The 22,788-nt window shown below is 43.5% G+C and overlaps 2 protein-coding genes across 3 annotated transcripts; both read left to right on the top strand.

The window, feature by feature from the left end:
- Positions 1-5,776: 5,776 nt before the first annotated feature.
- On the top strand, positions 5,777-11,049 carry LOC126403946 (low affinity immunoglobulin gamma Fc region receptor III-like). Of its 2 annotated transcripts, none has more exons than XM_050066817.1 (10): positions 5,777-5,892; positions 6,502-6,622; positions 6,720-6,767; positions 8,023-8,286; positions 8,396-8,638; positions 8,721-8,861; positions 8,967-9,029; positions 9,698-9,772; positions 10,349-10,458; positions 10,627-11,049. In XM_050066817.1, the coding sequence occupies exons 2-9, from the start codon at positions 6,592-6,594 to the stop codon at positions 10,456-10,458; spliced, it is 975 nt and encodes a 324-aa protein (XP_049922774.1). In that variant the 5' UTR covers positions 5,777-5,892; positions 6,502-6,591; the 3' UTR covers positions 10,627-11,049. The 2 variants fall into 2 exon arrangements, with proteins under 2 accessions (XP_049922774.1, XP_049922775.1); XM_050066818.1 differs by having other exon boundaries at positions 10,349-10,504.
- A 1,281-nt stretch (positions 11,050-12,330) lies between these two features.
- Positions 12,331-15,003, top strand: LOC126403947 (low affinity immunoglobulin gamma Fc region receptor II-c-like). The gene is made up of 5 exons (XM_050066819.1): positions 12,331-12,361; positions 12,548-12,604; positions 12,763-13,014; positions 13,742-13,987; positions 14,547-15,003. Exons 1-5 carry the CDS (start codon positions 12,331-12,333, stop codon positions 14,786-14,788), a joined length of 828 nt encoding a protein of 275 aa, XP_049922776.1. The 3' UTR covers positions 14,789-15,003.
- The last annotated feature ends 7,785 nt before the right edge of the window (positions 15,004-22,788 follow it).

Below are 22,788 nucleotides of genomic sequence, written 5' to 3'. Positions count from 1 at the left end.
CCCCCGTTAAAGGTTTTTTTTGGGGAGTTTTTCCTGATCAGCTGTGAGGGTCATAAGGACAGAGGGATGTCGTATGCTGTAAAGCCCTGTGAGGCAAATTGTGATTTGTGATATTGGGCTTTATAAATAAAATTGATTGATTGATTGATTGATTGATGTCCTCTGTCACTGTGTCTCCTGTTGAATACAGTGACTCTGATGTCAGGACAGTTTCAGTCAGAGCTGTCTCTACATGACATGAATGTTTTGTCACAGGAGTCTTTGATTAACTGCAGTCAGACTGAGAGGACTGACTCTCGGTATGTGTGTGTGTCACCTCTCTATCCGACCTCTCCGACTGATGTTTGACCTGGAGCTCCTCTCTCTGTCTCCTCAAGTCGTTTCTTCATTTGCTCAATCCGTTTTTCTACCTTCTTCTTCCACTCTGTTATTCTCTGGATCATGTCCTCTGTTTTCTCAAGTTTCTCCTCAGTTCTCTGTAAAGATTCCTTATATACTGTCTTTTTATTGTCCAGTTCCAATATGTTCTGTGAAAGAGATAACTCTTTTTCTTGTTTCTGCACAATGAAGTGTTTATCTAATTTTTCAAGCTTCTTCTTGTTCTTCTTCTTCTCCTCCTCCACCTCCTCCAGCTGTGTTTTCAGTTTGTCTCTGGAGGTCTCCAGCTCTGTCTTCTCTTCCACCAGTGCTCTAATCACATATTCCATGTCTTTCTTTTCCTCTAACTTTTCCTCTATCAAATCCTTCGTGTTGGGGAGCTGCTCTCCTTCTGCTGCTCCATCTTCAGTTTCATGGTCACCGTACTTCTTGTTTTCTGTAAACACAGGAAGGAGACTGTTCATAAGGAGTTGAAACCTGCTGTATTCATGACTTTAACAAGACAGAGAGGCACAACAAAGACCTTGTGGTCAACATGAGTACAGGTGAGTAAATCCAAAACAACTACACAACATGACAAACCGTCCACAAAGAGACACAAAGAGAAACTGAACAAGTATAAAGTTTGTGTGTCTCGCTCCTGTGTTGGAGAGGTGTGAGGGCCTGGGGCCCGTTGGCTCCTGGTGTTGGTAATGCCGTGACTTCAACATGAACTCAAGTACTCCTGGGAACAGTCTGTGCATGATGATGGTTAATGACATTAAGAAATAAGATGATCAAATTTATAACTCACAACCTTTGTTTTGTCTCAGTTTCCCCAAAACAAGGAGAGCTGCACAGATGCAGGAGAACACGACGCAAACAGACGAGATGATGGTGACACGCACAGCGCAAGATGGGACCTCTAAGATGTTCTCTGAAATGAAGACACACAGGACGTTATATTCACATGCAGGCAGAATTCAGTTGTTCAAAGCTCACAAAGTCAGCTGTAATCTCACCTGTGATCTGAAGATTTATTTCTCTGGTCTGGTTGATGTTCCTCTGCTGGACTTTACAGGTGAAGCTGTTGCCGTGTCTCTTCTCCACAGTCACTCTGCTGCTGACAGTATAGAGGTCATCAGGACCTCTGACTGTCTTTGGAGGTCCAGCAGAGAAGAGGTTTCCCTCACCGTCCAGCCACAACACCTCAGGCTCTGGATACCAGCCTGCAGATTTACACTCCAACACCACTCTGCTGCTGGCTCTGTCCATCTCTGCTATGATGACAACCGGAGAGGAAAACGCACCTGATGACGAGAGAGAGGACAATAACTATCAGTCGTATCAGTGTTGATCTACTGAGCTGAAATTCAAAGGAAGCTGACGTCCACTCACCGACAATAAGCTCGGCCGTAGAGGTCCCCAGGTTTGGAATGTGGCACCTGTACTTTCCCTCATCAGAGAGTCTCACTTTGGACAGCTTCAGTGAAATGTCTCCCTGCCTCAGTTTGTCAGTGGACAGTGATGTCCTCCCCAGGTAGGACGGGTTCTGATCCTGCAAGAGCGCCACACCGTCACGCCTTACGTTGACAAACCTGGGGTTCAAGTCCAGTCTGGCCCACTCCAGTGTCTTTGCAACAACATCAGCGGCAGGCTCCAGATGACATGGCAAAACGACATCATCTCCAACCATCGCCAGTATCGGCTTCGAAGGACCAATCATCTGAGAAGCACCTGAGGAAGACACAGGGCTATGTTTAACTGCTGCCTATCTCCCCTCCCCAGTGTCACAGGATTAAATTAATGTTGGTCATCTACTGAAAACAAGGTGTTTAAAGGTGGCATTGGGGTGAAGCCAAAATATTCTTGATGGCTAAAGTAGTTTATGGTTCTGTGGATGACCCACCTACCGAAGGAAGCAGCAAGAAGGAAGCAAGAAGCAGCAGGAGGCAGCAAGAAGGAAGCAAGAAGCAGCAGGAAGCAGCAGGAAGTAGCAGGAAGGAAGCAAGAAGCAGCAGGAAGCAGCAGGAGGCAGCAGGAAGGAAGCAAGAAGCAGCAGGAAGGAAGCAAGAAACCGCAGAAAGCAGCAGAAAGGAAGCAAGAAGCAGCAGGAAGTAGCAGGAAGGAAGCAAGAAGCAGCAGGAAGCAGCAGGAAGGAAGCAAGAAGCAGCAGGAAGTAGCAGGAAGGAAGCAAGAAGCAGCAGGAAGTAGCAGGAAGGAAGCAGTAAGCAGCAGGAAGGAAGCAAGAAGCAGCAGGAAGGAAGCAAGAAGCAGCAGGAAGGAAGCAGGAAGGAAGCAAGAAGCAGCAGGAAGGAAGCAAGAAACCGCAGGGAGGAAGCAAGAAGCAGCAGGAAGTAGCAGGAAGGAAGCAAGAAGCAGCAAGAAGTAGCAGGAAGGACGCAGGAAGCAGCAGGAAGGAAGCAAGAAGCAGCAGCAGGAAGGAAGCAGGAAGCAGCAGTTTGTGTGAGCAGCGTCTGTAGCATTGTGTCTCAGTGTTTTTCATTCAGATTCATTTCCTGTTTTATTTTGTTAGTCTCATTTCAGATCCCCACTTCCTGTCTTAGTGTGTTTCCCGCATCTGAGATTGTCGGCCCGCCCTGGTGTGTTGCACCTGTGTTGCACCTGTGCCCAGTTGTCCTCACCTCTCGTGTGTATTCAGCCTGAGTACTTCCTGCTCCCTCTGCCACTTTATCTTTGTACCCTTTCCTTCGCTTGTGTTTCTTGACCTCGCCTTGTGGATTGTTGCCAGATGAACACTTCTGTTTTCACAACTCAGCTGTGTTTTTGAGTCGTGAAGCGATCTGGAGCTTAGCAGGGATCTTTCCCAGGTGCCTCGTCATCCTCCACCCTCCACCCCCTCATGACAAAGTTGGCTCATATACTACGTCACTGTAGGAACACTGATGTGATGCCTATGAAACATGGAAATGTATCTGTGGAGTGCAGAAATGTACGATGCCGACGTTTTCCTCTGCAGACTGCTCTGTCTGTAACGTGTGGCTCCACTTATGATTAACTTCACCATGTCCTTTATCTTTAGCTCCAGGTGTGTGTGTGTGTGTGTGTCACGTACCTTCACAGCTGTGTGTCAGAAGGAGACAAACCAAAGCACTGACGGCCCTGAGATGAGACACAGAGACTCGTCCACTCCACTGGTGAAACATCCTGAAAACTGACAAAAACAAGTAAATTAAAAACATTTAGTTTTGTGTAAAACACAGTTTATTTCTTCCACTCAAACATGAGGTTATTTTTCAGCAGTCTTAAAGCTGAAGGCTGATGGTTCACCGTCAGAGGTCTGGACCTGAGGAGCCTCAAATGTTTTATGACTATAACAGATTTCATCCCCACAGCGTGTCATAGCAGATTTTAATTTGAATTAATGTCACTATGGCACGAAAAGAACGCGTCAGGTTGTCACGAAGTCACGAAGCAGAATTAAAATAAAAAATTACAAATTAAGACGAATTCAATGAACTAAAGGTGATTTGATTTGATTTGAAATGATGTAACTGTCAACTCTGACAGCTGCTCAGAAACAAAAACTCTGTCACATCCTGATAAGAATTTCAAAAACTCTTCTAACTAGAAAAGGCCTCAGAGAGTGCAGGCCTCCACCAAGTAGGTGATATTCCCTCCCCATTACGTTCCCCTCTCTAACGTTAGCTAATCGCTAACGTTGGCTAACGTGAAGTTATCACTAACGTTTGGCTAATTTCACTAACCGCTAACATTTGTCAGTCGCTAACGTTATGTGCATGACCAAAACATCGAGTTGGGAGGCAGTTTTAATCAACAGCAGCTTGTTGTACATACCGTGTCATTGAGTCAAGAAGGGCTCATCTCTATGTTTCCCGGGTTCTATGTTCCTTACTCAACCAAAAAGGGTTCCATGTTTCTCGCTTGGTTGAGTGGGGAACGTAGAACCTTTTTTGTGTAAGCAGGGAACATAGAGCCCTTTTTGGTTGACCGGGAACCATAGAACCCGGGAAACATAGGGATGACCCCTTCCTGACGAGCCCAAGTAGGCCTACTCGTCACTGCCAACGTCTGGTCACGGTTTGAGTCTATTCTAAACCTCGGTGAATACCCATTGCTGTTTAGCGCTATTTTATTATTGTATCCACTTTGCTTCAACCGATCACCTCCAAAATTATTATCATCTGTTCCTTGTCCCATTATCCACCTTTCCTGAAAATTTCATCAAAATCTATTTAGAACTTTTTGAGTTATTTTGCAGACAGACAAACAGACAGACCAACACCGTCGAAAACATAACCTAATAATAAACATTAAATACTGTCAAAGTTTTACATAATAATAATAATAATAATAATAATAATTCATTTCATAATTTTCTGAAACGGCCATTTTTGTCTAGAGACATTATTTGTTAAAATGTCCTGAGAAGTAACTCACACTAAACATGAATGAGAACCCTTCAAGAACACAACTAGAAACATACACTGAATGCAGTGTAAGTGTAGAAGACATAAACGTGCACCGATCAGTAACTTTAACAGATTCTGTCTCTGTCAACATGGCGACACATGCGAGCCCTCAACACAGGAAGCAGCCGACCCTCTGGACCTCGCAGTGAGTCACCTCCAAACACGTCACCTCCTTCAGTCTGGTGGGTTTGTTAGGCACTCGGTTCTGATGGAAATGCCTTTAATTATGTAGCTGCCTGTTCTCCCCAACCCACCGTTACTGTTTCCTCTGACCTCACACCAGTCCCCCTGCGTCACACTGCCTGCAGGTGTATTTGTCTTTTAAAAGATGTCCCTACAGCTGTTTCAGCTCCAACACCTGCACACACTTGACTGTAGATGTCACTGTAAAAGTCACCTTATGAATGAAGATAAAATGTTTCTAAAATCAGGAACTAAAACACATATTTCTCATTTAACGAGCTCCATACCTGTAGTTGGTCTCAAGGAACGCCTCGGCCGCACAGATACAATGATTGTGGACTCTGACCCTGGCTGAGTGCTTATACTGTGCGTATGGGCGTGTTTGCAGTCATATCTGGGAATGTGCTTCCTTACAGGCCATAAACACAGTCACAATGCAGAGAGTCAGGTTTTATTCTGTCAAAGAACTCAATGACAAATCTGCCTTTTCTTTTTAATTTAGACTTTTACATCACGTGACATTGTTTCACAAGGTGTGACATGGTTATACACAAACTGCTGCAACTCAACTCTGACAGTAACTGGCGGCACACGTCATGAGTGGAACAGGGAAGTGGAGTCGACCTGTGTGATTAACTGTGATGTGTGTCTGATCACTGCAGAGGGCAGGAGAGGCCTGTCACATGTTTGAGTGTGTGAGAGAGAGAAGGAGATAAAGACCCCACGCTGCCACGCTGTACAGCACGCCAGAGAAAGATTCAGCACGTCCCAGCACAGAGTTTGTCTGATACAGTGTGCCAAAAATACCAGGATGTTCACTACACCTGGTCTGATTCTGCAGTCTGTAAGCCAGCATGCTTCACTCTAAAACTTCACCTGAGCCTCCCTCGGCATATGGGTGAGTAGATAATGGCTGAATTTTCATTTTTGGGTGCACTATCCCTTTAAACTACTCATCATGAGGAACAGCAGCAGAGCTCTGCAGGTTGATCTCCGTCTCTGCAGAGCTCAGTAAGTGGCGTTTGTTTCATCTCCATCATGTGGGATATAAAGCTGACCCTCCCCACTCACCACCTGCTGCTCACCTGTTTCTAACATCTCCCATCAGCCCTCAGTGTTGAACATGCTTTCAGCTTATCTCTCCAGGTTACTGCTCTGCCTGCAGGACTTTCCCTCTTGGATAGGTTTGCCTGGTGTAACATGAACTCTTGTCGTCGTGCTCCTTCAGTCAGTCTCTGAGCCTTTGCAGCATCGCAGTGCACGCTGAGTCTGCTTCATTGACATGGAGACGATGTACTGTCTGGACAGGACCTTAGCCTGGCTAACCTGCTGTTTGCTCTGACAGTGACAACAGTCTACGTATCATAGTCTACCTGATGAGCTCACTGTGTTGGCTTGCTGCTCGTGCACGTGACTCTGTGCTCTGGTGCTGCTTCAAGGCTCGACCAGTCAAACCCTGGTGAGTTCAGCTCGTGTCACAGATTAACTCTAGTGTGTCGGTCACCAGAAATAAGCTGCACAGGAAGAGGAAGTCCTCACCTACACAATAAGCAGCTGTCACTCAGTGTGATGTTCAGACAGTCGGCAGGAAGACAGCATGGAGGTCACCGCTCTCTGCGTCACTCTGTGTGAGTACTGAGTCTGTCCGTCTCTCAATCTGTCTCTATTAGAAATATAATTCATGTCGTATATAAACGTACCTGTTCTTTCACTCTGTGTCTCCAGTAATGAGCACGTTGATGCTTCTGCACTGTTACTGTGCTGACACAGCTGGTAAGTCTACGTCAACAAATCTTCAGAGATCTAGCAGCTGACAGAAAAAGGTTGATTAACTTTTAAGACATGATTCAAAGTATACTTTATCATGTGAATCTATCCAGGCCCTCACAGTGTGCCCATAGATTCAATTCTGCCTTTTCTAAAAGTGTTTGATACGATTCTGTAGGAAACAATCCATAGTGTCTCCTCTTTGCTTTGAATGCTTTTAAAATTAAAGTCTGTTCACGATGAAAAGTGCTCACTGTGATCAATACACAGTCAGCATGTTCTCATTCTCAAGTCGTCAAGTCCTGAACCAGATAGCACCAGTTGTGTTGGTGTGATACACTGCTGGACTAGTCCATAGCCATTGGTAGCTGTGTCACCTTCTACCTATGCCAGTCCTCAATGCCTATGTGCAGTTTCACATAGATTGACCACGTCAGTGAGTAGAAAAACGTGGGACAGACAGAATGACTGACTGACAGAATGACACACTGACAGTTTCCATGATTATGTACAGCATACCATACCATGACTTAGTCATACCAAAAACACATAAGAAATGAGCTCTCTAGCGCCCCCATTTTGTTTGATGGGGTCAATAATGGAGGGGTCCCCTCAGATTATGTGTGGTCATATGCCTACAAAGTTGCGTGGTGATGGGTGAAACCCTTGAGATGTTATACACCTTTATGTGATGAGCCACGCCCTCCGCAATATTCGGAAAACATGTGCACATAGAATGAAACATGAGGAAAGTCTTTCAGACCTCGTAGACTTGGTTTGATTTTAGGAGGGTGATGGATCCATAGTCGGACAGGGAACTCCCCCGGGGTGGAGAGGCTGGTGGTGGTCGAGGTGGTGAAGATGGAGAAGTGTTGATGATGTGGATGAGTAGAAGAATGAGTCTTTGTTGAGCTCGTCCTGGACTCTGGGTACGATGGTTGGAGGTGATCAGGGTGGAGGAGGGATGACAGCTGACAGCAGCAGAGGAGAGAGCAGATCTAAAACTCTGGATAACTAGTAGAGTGAACAGCCAGTCAGCTGATTAGAGGAGGCAGACGGTAAGTGACGACTTGGGATGAGAACGTGTTGGCAGAGCACACGCAGCGTTCAGTCCCATTCAAAGAGTCTAGTTGTTGTCACAAAGCAGACGCCTCCTGTCTCCTCCATCAGGCGTGACCTTTTGTTTCTGTGCTTTCAGATCACTTGTGTTTTGTTGAGAGAAGTCACATTAAAATAAATATTTGCTCTGTCTTACTCTCAGGCGGAGTGTTCCCCCGCGTTGTTCCAAACAAGCTGCAGTTCTTTGAGTACGACTCTCTCTCCTTTGAATGTGAGGGATCTGAAAACATGATGGAGTGGAGAGTGATGAGGAGGATGATGGGCGTCGACACAATATGTGCGTCTGAGTGGAATCAGTCATGGGGACCCTGTTATATTCAACATGCCTATAAAGCAGACAGTGGAGAGTACTGGTGTGAAGCTGCAGACGGAGAGAGGAGCAGCTCCATCAGCATCATCGTCGCTGGTAGCTCATGTCATATCAGCTGAACCAAATGTTCTTGTTGTCATGGCAGCAAAATGGTGTATAGAAGTGAATGTTGGCATGAAATAATTTTGAACCTCTTGTTGCTCAGCCGGCTCAGTGATCCTGGAGAGTCCTGCTCTCCCTGTGCCGGAGGGAGACGCTGTGACTCTGAGCTGTAAGAACGAGACGACCTCTGGCCGTATAGCTGACTTCTATAAAGATGGCGCCTTGATACTGACGGGCTACGCAGGAAACGTGACCATCCGCAGTGTTTCTAAGTCTGATGAAGGACTCTACAAGTGTGACATCATCGGTGTTGGACAATCAGCAGAGAGCCTGCTGACTGTCACAGGTGAGACACAACAAACACCCTGATGAACGTATTGAAACAGGACTTGTCACAAGACGATATCATAAAGGTTTTAATTCAACAGTCTCCCCATCACCTGATGACGACACACATCCTGGCCGCCGTGCGTCCCCCAGTGTCATCCTGCTGTGGACCATCGTGGCCATTTTCTTGGTGACGCTGCCTCTGCTGGTGGTGGCACTCTCTCTGTGTGCAAACTGCAGAGGTGAGAAGGAAAATGTTGAGCAACAGATACAACGTGTGTTTTACTCTCAACTCTTGGGTCTTGTTTCCTAGTTTACCAGCAAAGGTTTTCTTTTCTGATCTTCAGGGTTGTCCTACGCTTCCCCAAAGACGCCGACGCCAAGGTCACGCTCAGGTGAAACAGACACAGGTAAAGAACACAGAGCATGTATGTATTGGTGCCTTCGGCCATGTGTATGTGTGTGTTTCTGTCTGTCTAATCTCACAAACTACCAGACCAATCAGCCTAATATTTGGTGTGCACATTTATGACGGTGTGCTCGATGACCTCTCGTGGTTGTTTTATACTGTCGTTGACTGCTGACTCCTCGCTCCTCTGAACCGTCTGCTGCACAACACACACGTGGTTACATTGAGCCAACACACACACACGTGGTTACATTGAGCCAACACACACAAATGGTTACGTTTAGCCAACACACACGTGGTTACGTTTAGCCAACACACACGTGGTTACGTTTAGCCAACACACACACGTGGTTACGTTTAGCCAACACACACACGTGGTTACGTTTAGCCAACACACACAAATGGTTACGTTTAGCCAACACACACACGTGGTTACGTTTAGCCGACACACACACGTGGTTACGTTTAGCCCTGACGCCACTGGTCACTGTTACACAATAAAGGTGACCGACTGTGAATCATGCCGACATGACAGGTTGTTTCTGACACTGGACGTCACTGACTAAGTGTTGGATTTCGATGACTTTGGAGTGAGACCAGGTTGGCATGAACACCTCTGAGACTAAATCCAAATTAAATGCTCCTATTTCTCTGTTTTGTTTCTTGCAGTGTCCGAAGTGATCAATATAAATCATCTACAGATGACGACGTGTTCTCCAAACACAGAACTCATCACCTTCACAGGTACTTTATGTCACACACATAAAGACACAATAATGCATCTCAACTCTTTAAGTTCACTGCCCTGCACGCTGATGCCTCCGACAGCTGTTTGAATCAGTGCTGCCTCGGTGTGTCAAACACAGAAGGTTGAGAGCCCAGACTGACGTCAGTCCAGTATCTGTAAAGGTCAGTGTGAGTTCAAACAGCTGCAGGTGTCTTGTCACATACAAACTGTGAGAGAAAACCACAGACAGAAAGATGTGGGGCCCTCAGGTCTGCTCAACTCCCCCACAGCCTCCAGTCACACATGCATCAACAGCTCTTTACGTATCTCACCAAACAGCTTTGGTGCGTTGCTCCAACACTCTGTGGTGCAAGAGGGCCTCGACCTCCGTCTACACCCACCAGGTTTCTGTCCAGGTTCAGTTTACCTCTTCCTCGTGTTCATGTAGACGTATATGAGTCAAAGTGGAGGTAGCTTTCCCCCTGGTCCTCTGTTCCATGGTGACACTAACATGCAGTTATACACTTAGATTCAAGAATAAATAAAAATAATTTTCCCGCCAACGAGCTGAAGTGTTTCACTTGTTTCCACAGAAGAAGCAGCAGCATCCAGCTTCACAGAGACTCCAGACACCCACCCTCCCTCAGCTGATACAGACCAGTGCACAACTGATGAAAACAGCTTCTACTACACCATCGACTAGGCGAGAACCACAGTGACACTGCTCCCTATGTGCAGTTTGCAGAAATGTAAAATGCAGAAGGCTAAATGAAACCCACAGTAATAACTTTAGCATGAATCCACAAACATTTTAAGTGCATCCTTTTTCCTAATCTTTCTTATTAATGAATGACTGGTGTGTGTCTTCCAGGTCACTGACAGCAGAGACGTCTGGCTGAAGGAGAGACGTGTAATATTACGACTGAAATGTTTTTAATGGCATGTTGTACAGGAAGACTGTGCTCCTGTGATGAAGAACAAAAGAGCTGTCAGTGTGTGTAACGTGATTGATTTTGTACTGATCACAGCTGTGTGTGTTCAAAGCTTCTCTAAATATGGACCGCTGTGGTTCTCAGCTGTCTCACAGCATCAGGGTCTCTTTTAAAGAGCGAGCTGTTTATTGTCAGTTAAACCACATCGCTCCGTCTGCTCACACGTCTGTCTATAAGAACAGAGCTGCTGCAGCCTTTAATACACTCACTGTGGTCAGCTGATGACGTTCTGATGTGACGTGACTTAGATCTGACGCAGCCTGAAATATCTTCACATGAAGGTGTTGAACCACTGATATGGTTATAAAACGTGCTGTAGCACACAGGAAATGTGCAGTTTCATACAGTCTCTTTCAAAATAAAAGCACTATGTCAATACAACACCACCAACTCATGTTTTTTTTCCTTCAACAACACACACACACGTGGTTACGTTTAGCTAACACACACACGGTTACATTTTGCCGACACACACACGTGGTTACGTTTAGCCAACACACACACGGTTACATTTAGCCAACACACACACGTGGTTACGTTTAGCCAACACACACACGGTTACATTTTGCCGACACACGCACGTGGTTACGTTTAGCCAACACACACGTGGTTCCATTTTGCAGACACACACACGTGGTTACGTTTAGCCAACACACACACGTGGTTACGTTTAGCCGTCACACGCACATGGTTAGGTTTAGCCAACACACACACACACACACGTGGTTACATTTTGCCGACACACGCACGTGGTTACGTTTAGCCAACACACACACGTGGTTACGTTTAGCCAACACACACACGTGGTTACGTTTTGCCAACACACACACGTGGTTATGTTTAGCCGACGCACATGTGGTTACGTTTAGCCGTCACACGCATGTGGTTACGTTTTGCCGACACACACACGTGGTAACATTTAGCCAACACACACACATGTGGTTACGTTTAGCCGACACACACACGTGGTTACGTTTAGCCAACACACACACGGTTACGTTTAGGAGAAAAGAACAGAGTTTGACTTTAGAATCTTATGAGACACAAACACCACTCTCTCAGGCGAAAGTCAGTGTTTGTTTGACCCATCCCCCACCCCCTCCTGCCTGCCCTTCTCGAACTTTCGCCGCCTTAACCTTCGTCCTCGTCCCTCCGCATTTCCCCCTGACACCGCCGGGCTATGACTTCAGACAGCCACATATCATGCTGACATCAAACGCCTTTTTCCGTTGGTTTCTGATGCTGCCCAAGTGCTGGATTTCGACGACTTCAGAGTGACACCAGGCTCACCGTTCATCAGCATCATCCTCACATCACGGCGGAGTCATTGTGTTCAAGAGTAGCGAGACCAAAGCCTGGTGTGGCGGCTGCATTTCTTTCACTCAAAGTGAGTCTCAGAACCTGCAGTGTTTAGTTGTTTGTTAATTCCCCCCATTTAACAACATCATGCTCATCTATGCTTCAGCACAAGCTGACTCTTGCATCGGCATCAGCACCAGCCACACAGGAAGAGGAAGTGCTCACACTCTTTAAACTTCAGCTGTGCCTCAGTCTGATGTTCAGACAGTCGGCAGGAAGACAACATGGAGGTCACCGCTCTCTGCGTCACTCTGTGTGAGTACTGAGTCGTCTCCATCTGACATTTAGCAACAGAATATAACTTTATAATTGTAAAAGTCATTTTGTTATTACGTCAAGAGTCAGAGCTCACATTGCATTCAGAGAATCAACATTTACTGCATTTACTTACAGAAATAAAATCAGTCTGATACTCCCTGTTCTCTTCTTTCATCTCTGCAGATATCAAAGTGTTGATGCTGCTCTTTGCACAGTTTCACCTAAATTCAGCTCAGGACGGTGAGTAGCAGTCAGTAACATGTTGACGTCATGACACATGACACCCTCTGCATTTACAAAGTTCAGTCAACTTGATCAGAGCTCTAAGTGCTAACGGTCAGACTATCCTGAGAACATGTTTGTCTAAATGTCTCGTCCTCTCTGTGTCTCTGTCTCAGCTCTGATCGTTCCCACCAAACTGCAGGTCTTTGAATACAGCTCCGTCTCCATCAACTGTCAGGGCTCAAACTCCACCACTGGGTGGACCGTCATGAGGAAGATAAAGGGAAAGGTCGGTGAGTGTGTGAGCACCTGGCTGACGACACCAGCGACCAGCTGCGCCATCAAACCTGTGTACTCAACAGACGGCGGAGAATACTGGTGTGAGGCTGGAGAGGAGAGAAGCAACGCCGTCAACATCACCATCACCGGTAATGGACTGAGTCATATTATAAAATGTTCATGATTAACGTCCTTCAAGTTATGTAGATTTCTTTTTGCAAGATTTCTGAAGTGCAGTGAAGTTGAAGTGAAGGTTTGGGAAATACGTTCAGAACACATCATTATATGTTTATGGAAAACTGTTAGCACCTCACACATCATGGTCCTTAGAGGACTAAAACAAGCATAAAATAAAATAACTGGCATCTGACTATATGATGACAAACACTCTGTGTGTGTGTGTGTGTGTGTGTGTGTGTGTGTGTGTGTGTGTGTGTGTGTGTGTGTGTGTGTTCTACTCACTGACGTGGTCAATCTATGTGAAACTGCACATAGGCGTTGAGGACTGGCATAGGTACAAGGTGACAAAGCTACCAATGGCTATGGACTAGTTTCCTTTCAATCTCCAAACAATGTCATCATCAACACAAAACTACAATCCAAGTCATAAAATATGTAAATATAAAAGACAGGTTTGTCAAAAACGTATTGTATAGATATCTTTAGTACATATGTAGACTGAACTATAGGTATCTTATATATGTTGTAAACTTATATCTTCATATATTCAGAGGTTTAAACTGTGTTTGTATGCTCACTTATTGGGACTCTGTAAAGTGTTTCCTTATGATGAGTTTAAAAACTTTTTGGACCCCCCCCCACCAGACATAGATCAAACTGACATTTGAACATTGTGTCTGATTCATTTTTGTCCAGGTGGCTCAGTGATCCTGGAGAGTCCTGTCCTCCCTGTGATGGAGGGCGACACTGTGACTCTGCGCTGCAGAAGCAAAATGACCTCGTCTGCCCTCATCGCTGATTTCTATAAAGACGACCTCCTGATCGGCACCAGCTCCACTGGAGAGATGATCGTCCACAGTGTCTCTACATCTGATGAAGGACTTTACAGATGCAGCATCTCTGAGTTTGGAGAGTCGCCGCAGAGCTGGCTGGCTGTCAGAGGTGAGACAAGATTTACAGACATATTGATGGTTTGAGGACAACATTACGACATGATAAAACCTTTTCATGACTGTTTTTCTTTTATTGCGTGAGCTCGGCTCTGAATACAATACATTTCATATTCTGTGTCCTAAGAGGTTTATCAAGTATCAAGTGGTTACTCTTAGAGAGAGGTCTCTGAAAACAGAAGGCAACATGTGTGTATTGTGTGCACAGCCAAGTTGCACGGCAGCAACTCAACAATGGTTCAGTCACAGAGGAAACGTGTGAGCTCAGCATGGATCTTATTTTCCCAATATTCATAGAAACTCTCAACAATTCAACATGTTTCGTTCGTGACTGTAAACCAACCAGGGTTTGCCGTCAGTGTCTGCAGAGGATCGATCAACGGACCTCGTCTGTTTCTCAGTTGAACCAAACACTTCAGCTGTGTGCACACTGTTTGTTTTTGTTTGTCTCTTCACTTGTTTTAAAGCTTTATGTTTGTTGATCTATTGATACTTAATTTAAGGATATTATCAGCATGCATGATGCAGTTATGTTTTCTGTGTCTTGGCAGCAGTTCCCAGGGAGACTCCGCCCCCCTCAGACGACTCGTGCCACGCTTACCTCGTGTTAAGGACCATTTTCACCATTGTAATGGTGGCTCTGCTGCTGCTGCTGGTGGGACTGCTCCACTGCGGGAAACTCAGAGTCACACAAAGTGTCACTGTCTCACACTCACAGGCAGAGACGACTGCCACCGTGAACAAGACAGGCGAGTCAGTGACGGAGGACACTGAGGGCGGAGTTAGTCTATAAGATGATGTAGTCCAGGTGATATGTTGGTGTTTTTTAATTGGTCGATACTTCCATCTCTTCATCCTGTTTGGGAAACCATCACCGCTGTAGTGTTTTCATGTTACTCTCTTCCATCTGCTTTTCATGCAGCTTGACTCTGATGTTTCAGCTCAGCTGTGAGCAACATGAACACGCGTGTCAGCCTTCATTAGACGGGTCGTAGATGTCTTGTGTCTCTTGCAGAGGTTATTGTCAGACTTTGTTACGAGCAGAAAAGGTCAAAACCCACAGATGAACGCTTCACCTATGTTTAAAAGCCGTGCTGTGCGTCGTCTGCTTCTATGTTATATTTTACACACTGCAGGTGCTGGTGATAATTTGGGCTCCGCACACACAAAGCACACACAGACTGAGACTGAATAAAGCTGAAGGGCCTGACGAGGCTGCAGCAGTGACACATCATCTCTGTTTGACAGAGAGACTCAGCGTGGGTTTGAACAGTTAGGCCCAACCCCAAATACAGAAAATACTTTTTTCTTTTTCTTTGTAGCAGCGACCCGCAGCTCTATAGGTCACTCTGCCGGTTGGTTGGTCGGTCCACAAATCTTTTTGTGAATAACTCAAAAAGTCCTTGACCATAAATGCTCAACATTTACATACTGCAACTAGAGACCATGAGTAACTATACCAGAAAGAACGCCCACGATTCGTCCATAGGTGGCGCTATACTAACCGATTCAAATCTTTTCATGAATAACTCAAAAAGTCCTTGACCAAAAATGCTCAACATTTACATACTGCAACTAGAGACCATGAGTAACTATACCAGAAAGAACAACCATGATTCATCCATTAATGGCGTGATAGTAGAAAATTTGGTCGCAGCTGTTGCAAATTGTTTTCTCCCAGTTTGGTGAAGCAGAGTATTCAGATTTGAGCTGTAGGATAAACACAAAGCTCTGGTGAACAGTCACAGGACTAACTAAGTGTAACTAAGCAAAGCCATTAAAAGACAACAACTTGATTATGTATATGTATATTTATTAACCAGACTTAACAGCCCATAAACTTTTTTGTATCAACAAATAAAATATTCACAGACACTGTGATAATAACATATGAATGAATTTAAACCTTTGTCAAATGACAAAGAGAGAACAAAGCTAGGGACATGTAGGCGACCCTAAAATATTATTTATTGATTCAGATTTAGATTCAGACAACTTTATTGATCCCACGTGAGGCAATTCATTTGTAGCAGACTCATCCCAAGCATCAACCACAACAACGTACAGTTTCCTATGTGATGCACAGTCCAGTAAAACAGACCACGAGGTCACTGAAGAGCCCAAGTTTAAATAAACATATAGATACAAATATATTTTTTAAAAAAGATATTGTTACATCCAATATTATAAGAATGTGTAGCCTATTATTTTTGTTTTTTTGATTTGTGGAGAAAGTATTTTGAGTATTTTAAATACAAAATTACTCCACTCAAAAGTATTTAGTTACAGATTACATTTGCTTTTTATCGGCCTTATCAAATACAAATTACAAAATACTCAAATAGGTATTTTAAATACAAGTAATAGAAATACTGCCCATCCCTGATAACTAACACAGTGATTAAGAGAAATAATAATAATAACCTGTCTAAAACACAGAGCCTTCAGTCACCTGACCTGGAGGATGTGTTCAGACTGTAGCTGAAGGTGTTTGTAATAAGCAGGTAGACGCTTCACGTGATGGTGAAGGACCTGAAAAGACACCTCAGGTTCTCTACAACAAAGTGTGTTAACAGGAAGTAAAGTGAACCAATCATGATGGATCACTGGGTGCTGTATCTATCATTTCCTCTTCTCCCTCTGACTGAAGTTTCTTCTGAACCTCTTCTCTCCTTCTCTCTGTCACCTCCAGGTGTTTCATTATTCGCTCCTTCTCTCGCTCTAGTTTTCCCTTCCTCTCTGACATTTCAATAATCATCTGCTCTGTTGTCTCCAGTAGTTCCTGTGTGTTCTCTGACAGTTCATCATGTTCTCTCTTTCTCCACTCCACAGCCTTTTGGGCCTTTAGACGCTTCTGCATTTTTATTTCTTTGTCAACTTTGGGGTTCTCCCTCAGCCTCTTCTCACACTCCACCATCTGCGCCTTGTCCTCCTGCAGCAGTGAGTTGAGTCCCTGTGTCTGGTTCTTCAGATCAGTCTTCTGCTTCGTCAGTTTTTCAACCATCTGTTTTACATGTTTCAGTTCTTCCTCAGTCTTCTGTAACTCCTCATCAAGTTTAGCCTTTGTGTTGTCCAAATATATGATAGTCTTCCTTCATGTCATGGGCGTCTCTCTGTCTCCTTCTCCCACCATCAGATATTCTGTGTTGTGGTCTGTGGTTTCTGTGTGAACACAAGAGACGTGTGTTTAGTCTGAAGTTTGTTTCTTTCTTTTTAATGCAGTGTTGCTCTACACTGATGAAAGGTTGTTGCTGTTTGTTGTTGTTGTAGCTTGGTGTTGGGACTATTTGTGAAGCTCTGTCAACAACAATGAAATAAAACTGTAACTGTGTAACTGGACGTCTAAATCAGCCCATCTTTGATAAAGAACACAGAGAACATTTAAAGTGGTGTTAGCTGTGATGAAGCTGCAGCCTCTGAGCTCAGCTCTGGACCTTTAATCTCAGGACATGTGACTTTCATCAGCCAGTTAGAACCCAACAAGTTGTTTGCTCCATTCTTATGAGCTGCTGTTTGTAAAGTGGCTCACATTGAAATTAACACTTGAAATTAACACTTTGCATTTACCCCAACATTTAAAAAAGTTGTGTGTATTTTTTAAAGTCACTTTTTACCACATTTACAGCAAGATTTAAATTATGTTCAATGTAATCTTAATATTAAATGTAAAATCTAAATGTTAAATCTAAACCTAAATGCTGAATCCAAATCTAAACATTAAATTACTGGAATTTCTCAATTATGGGATCAATAAAGGTGTATCTTATCGCTTATCTTAATCTAAATCTAAATGTTAAATCTAAGTGTAAATCTAAATGTTAAATCTAAATCTAAATGTTAAATCTACATCTAAATGTTAAATCTAAATGTTAAATCCAAATCTAAATGTTAAATCTAAATGTTAAATCTACATCTAAACGTTAAATCTAAATGTTAAATCCAAATCTAAATGTTAAATCTAAATCTAGATGTTAAATCTAAATCTAAACATTAAATCTAAGTGTAAATCTAAATGTTAAATCAAATTTAAATGTCAAATCTAAATCTAAGTGTTAAATCTAAATGTGCTTGGTGAAACTAAATATTTAGCTAATATGCAAATGCATACTGCCGGTCACCGGAAGTACCAAAATAAAAGCCTGGGTGGTCAGACTGTGTTTATAGCATCAAATAACAAATTAAAACCAAACTAAGAAATGAAAATGAACACTTGAACAAACATCAGCGTGATTATAACTACCTAAAATGACAGAAACCATGTTTGGGGAAATTTGATGTGTACTTTGAGTTTTTCGTTTTTAGTGTAACATTTAACATTTAGATTTAGATTTAGATTTAACATTTAGATTTAACATTTAACATTTAGATTTAAGATTTAATTTTTAATATTTAGATTTAACATTTAGATTTAGATTTAACAATTAACTTTAACATTAGATTTAACATTTAATATTTAGATTTAACATTTAATTTTTAATATTTAGATTTAACATTTAACATTTAGATTTAACATTTAATTTTTAATATTTAGATTTAACATTTAGATTTAACAATTAACTTTAACATTAGATTTAACATTTAATATTTAGATTTAACGGTGAAAGATATTGCTGTAAATGTGGTAAATAGTGACTTTAAAAAACTTCACACCACTTTCTTGTTGATTTCAGTGTGAGCCACTTTACAATCGGCTGCTCATACATGCTGCAGTGGATGACACTGAGGCTAAGATTAGGAGGGGGTCTCAGCCCCTCTCAGGAACTCCAAGTACAATTAATTTAAACATAACAATGAAAGAGGTGTGAGTAATTTCAGCTTCAGGAAAAAAGAAAGAAAGTTGCCACCAACCTTTTTTGTTTCGTCCCCATTTCATCACGACAACGACGACTGCAACAACAGGCACGATGGACACAACCAAGCAGATGATGATACGAGCAGCAGTGCTGGGCTCGAACATGAAGAGAGAAACTGAAAGTATAAAACACAGAACAGATGAAACTGGACTTGAACTGTTGGACGAACTCAGTGGAAACATCAGTCACTCACACGTCATGTTTTCTACCTGGAAGATGAAGAGTTGTCTCTGTGGTGTGGTTGATGTTCCTCTGCTGGACTCTACAGGTGAAGCTGTTGCCGTGTCTCTTCTCCACAGTCACTCTGCTGCTGACAGTATAGAGGTCATCAGGACCTCTGACTGTCTCTGGAGGTCCAGCAGAGAAGAGGTTTCCCTCACTGTCCAGCCACAACACCTCAGGCTCTACATACCTGCCTGTAGATTTACACACCAACATCACTCCACTGCTGACTTTGGAAATCTCTACGTCAGGTGAGGAGACAGAGCCTGATGGAGAGTAGAAATGTAAAAGATGCTTTGAATGTAAGGTCGGCACGAGAATGGAAATACCTCAGTTCATTCAGATTCAGCTTTGACACTGCACCTGAAAAACCTTTCCAGTTAAACATTACTTTTCTTAGTGAGGATAAATTCTGCCCTTTTAAGCTCATTGTAATGATCTTTTTAAAACTTTGTGTTTGTAATCTAATAACTGCACTTTAGTCATTCATTTCCCCTCTAAAGGACAAACCTGAAGTTCTCCAAGATGACACCTCAGCCCTTTAGTTGGCTCAAATACCCCTGTGATCAGTCCAAGTACCCTTGAGTCCTCTTACCAGTTCCAGTGCAAGTCTGGTCCGTCCAAATGTCTTGTCACCTCAGTTACCACCTGTGCTCCTCCTCTCTCCTACTACTGGTGATGGCCAAATGAAGCCTCATGAACCATTTTCTTTATTTTCTGACCCCACTAGATGGCACTCTTGTTTTAAAGACAAAGCCTCAATGAATGACAGTTCAGGGTGTTTTCCACGCTTTGTTGAGCAGAGAGCGCCATCTAGTGGGGTCAGAAAATAAAAGGTTCTGAAAGCTTTGTTTGGCCATCACCACTCCACCATCGGCTCCCTCCAGTGAGGGGTTAACCTTTTCTGGACATGCAGCCATAAAATGATTAAATGCTCACTTACCAAAGACGAGCTTCACAGTGGAGTGCCTATGCAACAGGGGAATGAAGCACCTGTACGTGCCCCCGTCAGAGAGCTGCACTCTGGAGAGTTTCACTGAAATGTCTCCGTGCTTCAGTCTGTCAGTGAACACTGACGTTCTTCCTCTGTATGATGGATGCTGATCACCCAGAAGTTCGTGACCAGAGCGCCACACATGAACAAATCTGGGTGTCAGGTCTGGTCTCGACCAATCCACAGCTGTGGAAGCAACATCCATGGCAGGTTCCAGGTGACACGGCAAAATGATGTCATCTCCAACTACTGCTACAATTGGCTGACGTGGGCCAATTAACTGAAGCTCACCTGAGAAGACACGATGTTATTTAATGATGGCAGGAGGAGTGAATGTATTTATGTTCAGTGTCTAACACATTGTCAACACTAGTGTCAGGACAAGCTTCAGTCTTCTTCTCTTTAGCCCCTTTTACACTGCCAGATTTTCGGCGAATGTTGGGCCGTTTTGCCGGCAAGCTACGAGCGTTTAGACACACAGAGGCGGATTGGCGAGTTGATCCGAGGTGCCCAATTTTCCGCCTCGTAGGGTAGACATATTGGTGGAACCCTTTTAGTTTAAACAGACCGAGGTGGCCTTCTGCAACGGGAGGGGCTGTTGATGACTTGTGGGAGGAGCTGTTGATGACGCCGCACGTGCGTGCAGATAAACAGGAAACAGCTGATAGCAGGAATTAGCGAGCAGCTAGTAGCAAGAGGGAAACACAAACCTGACAGACACTGTAAAGATGAGCAACTGGGGAGACAAGGAATTGCGCGCCATCCTTTACCTCGCAAACCTCGCAAAGGCCGTCACACACCTTGTGCAGACAAAGTCTGATCTGTCAGATTCACACTAACCTTTAACTTGATCGAAACTTTCTAACCTTAAACACAAAATATAAAGTGAGTTACCTTCGGAGCAGTGTGTTAGCAGCAGCAGGACAACAGTGTGGTGGAAAACTAAAAGACTCAGGGTACAGAGTCGAGGGTTTGGGGATCGTCCATCCTTCAGGTGAAACATCCTGGAGTTCTGGAAACAGCCAAGTCTGTCAGTTTCTGTAAATCACAGATATGTTACATCATATGTATCATCAAAGGTCAAAGGTCAAAGAAAACTGTATTATCCCCGAGGGGCAATTTGTTGTGCAGCCAGCAATCTCACACATAAAAAAAACTCATACCAGCTTAAGGTGCTGCAGTGATCTGATTGTGTCATCCAGTGGAGGAGGGGATTGTGGAGGGCGAGTCACATCGGCAAGATGCCTGTCAGGCTGCAGAAGTCCATTCAAGATCATCAAACAACAAAACGTGACATAATTTAGCTGATAACTGCTGTTTGCTGCAGCGTTCTAGGCACCAAACATGGCTGCTATAAGAGACCTGTCGCTGCCTTTCCTGCTGGGAGTGTGGCACAAGCAGTGGGTGTGTCCCACGGGGAGTGTGGCACCAGGACTGGGTACTTTAAGCCAAAGAACATTTCTTTTGCCCATAAACAAGTGTTGTTTGTGCCTAAATCTAACCACAATATAATAACACAATGCGTATCCACTACATCAGTGGTAACTTTGTGTGCCCAAGACACACCAAAGGGGAAGCATAAAATCTGAAGGCACACCTGTATCTATACTGGTGCACAATATGACATGTGTTATCTCTCTCTTCATGACATAAAATAAAATACAATAAAACAATAAAAATAAGACAGGTAGCTTCAGGATTCTTTTCTCCTCTTCTCTCTCAGTGGTAGGTTAGCGTTAGCATTAGCGTTAGCATCAGGGTTCTGTGCTGTAATTTGCTCCGTACAGTAAAACAAACACAACATGCTGACACAGTTTATTAAAATTCATTCATAACTGTTTGTACAAGCCCAGATGAGTATTGTTATAATCATGTGTGGTTATCACACAGGACACCATTTGAGAAACACTGCTCTACAGAACGATGCACACATGTCACATATCCATGGTTTGCAGGAATAAACAACGGCAACAATTTTTCCTGCTGATTTTATCTGATCTGATCCAACAACTGTTTTATAAAAGCAGGTTTTTGTTCTCTTCACCGTGCTGCTCATCTTTCACATTCATGTTCCACAGACTCACACATGAGTCAAACGTGACTGTGAGCCACACTGGCTAAATGACTTTTGGCAAATTCAGCACAGTAAAACAAGAGAATAAAATATTTCAGCTGCGTTTAGCTAATGCAGAATTCATTCTGTCCTTTACTGACAAAAAGAAAATTAAAGTGCTGTTGGTTGTTTTCCGATGTATGTTCACATTGAGGAAGTGGAGCTGCCTTTTTATCAGCTCTCACTCCCTTATCTGTTTTATTTTATTATTCTTGAGGCAGTTGTTCATGTCCTTTAGCTCAAATGTTGGTTAACTTTGAATAAAATAAGTACAGAAGATAAGTGTATTCATAAAAGCTCACGTACCTGTTGCAGGAGTCAGTTTGTCATCTGCTGACGGAGGACTGACGGCTGCGTGATCACAGTGAAACACCATAAATGAACTTTCACCCCAGAGGTGAGGGAGAGCAACACTGTACGATGACTTGTCTGTTTCAGATTCAGATTCAGATTCAGAATACTTTATTAATCCCCGGGGGGAAATTGTTTTTGTTCCAATGCTCCGTGCAAAGTAGAAATAGAAATACAGCATGAATGGAAACAAGAGACAAAGATGAAGATATAAATAAAATACTAAAATAGACAATGAAATAAGTAAAATAAATATTAAA

Source organism: Epinephelus moara, chromosome 17 (genome assembly GCF_006386435.1).
Source record: "Epinephelus moara isolate mb chromosome 17, YSFRI_EMoa_1.0, whole genome shotgun sequence".
In the NCBI taxonomy this organism is placed as follows: domain Eukaryota; kingdom Metazoa; phylum Chordata; class Actinopteri; order Perciformes; family Serranidae; genus Epinephelus; species Epinephelus moara.
This window is presented reverse-complemented; position numbering and strand designations above follow the sequence as displayed.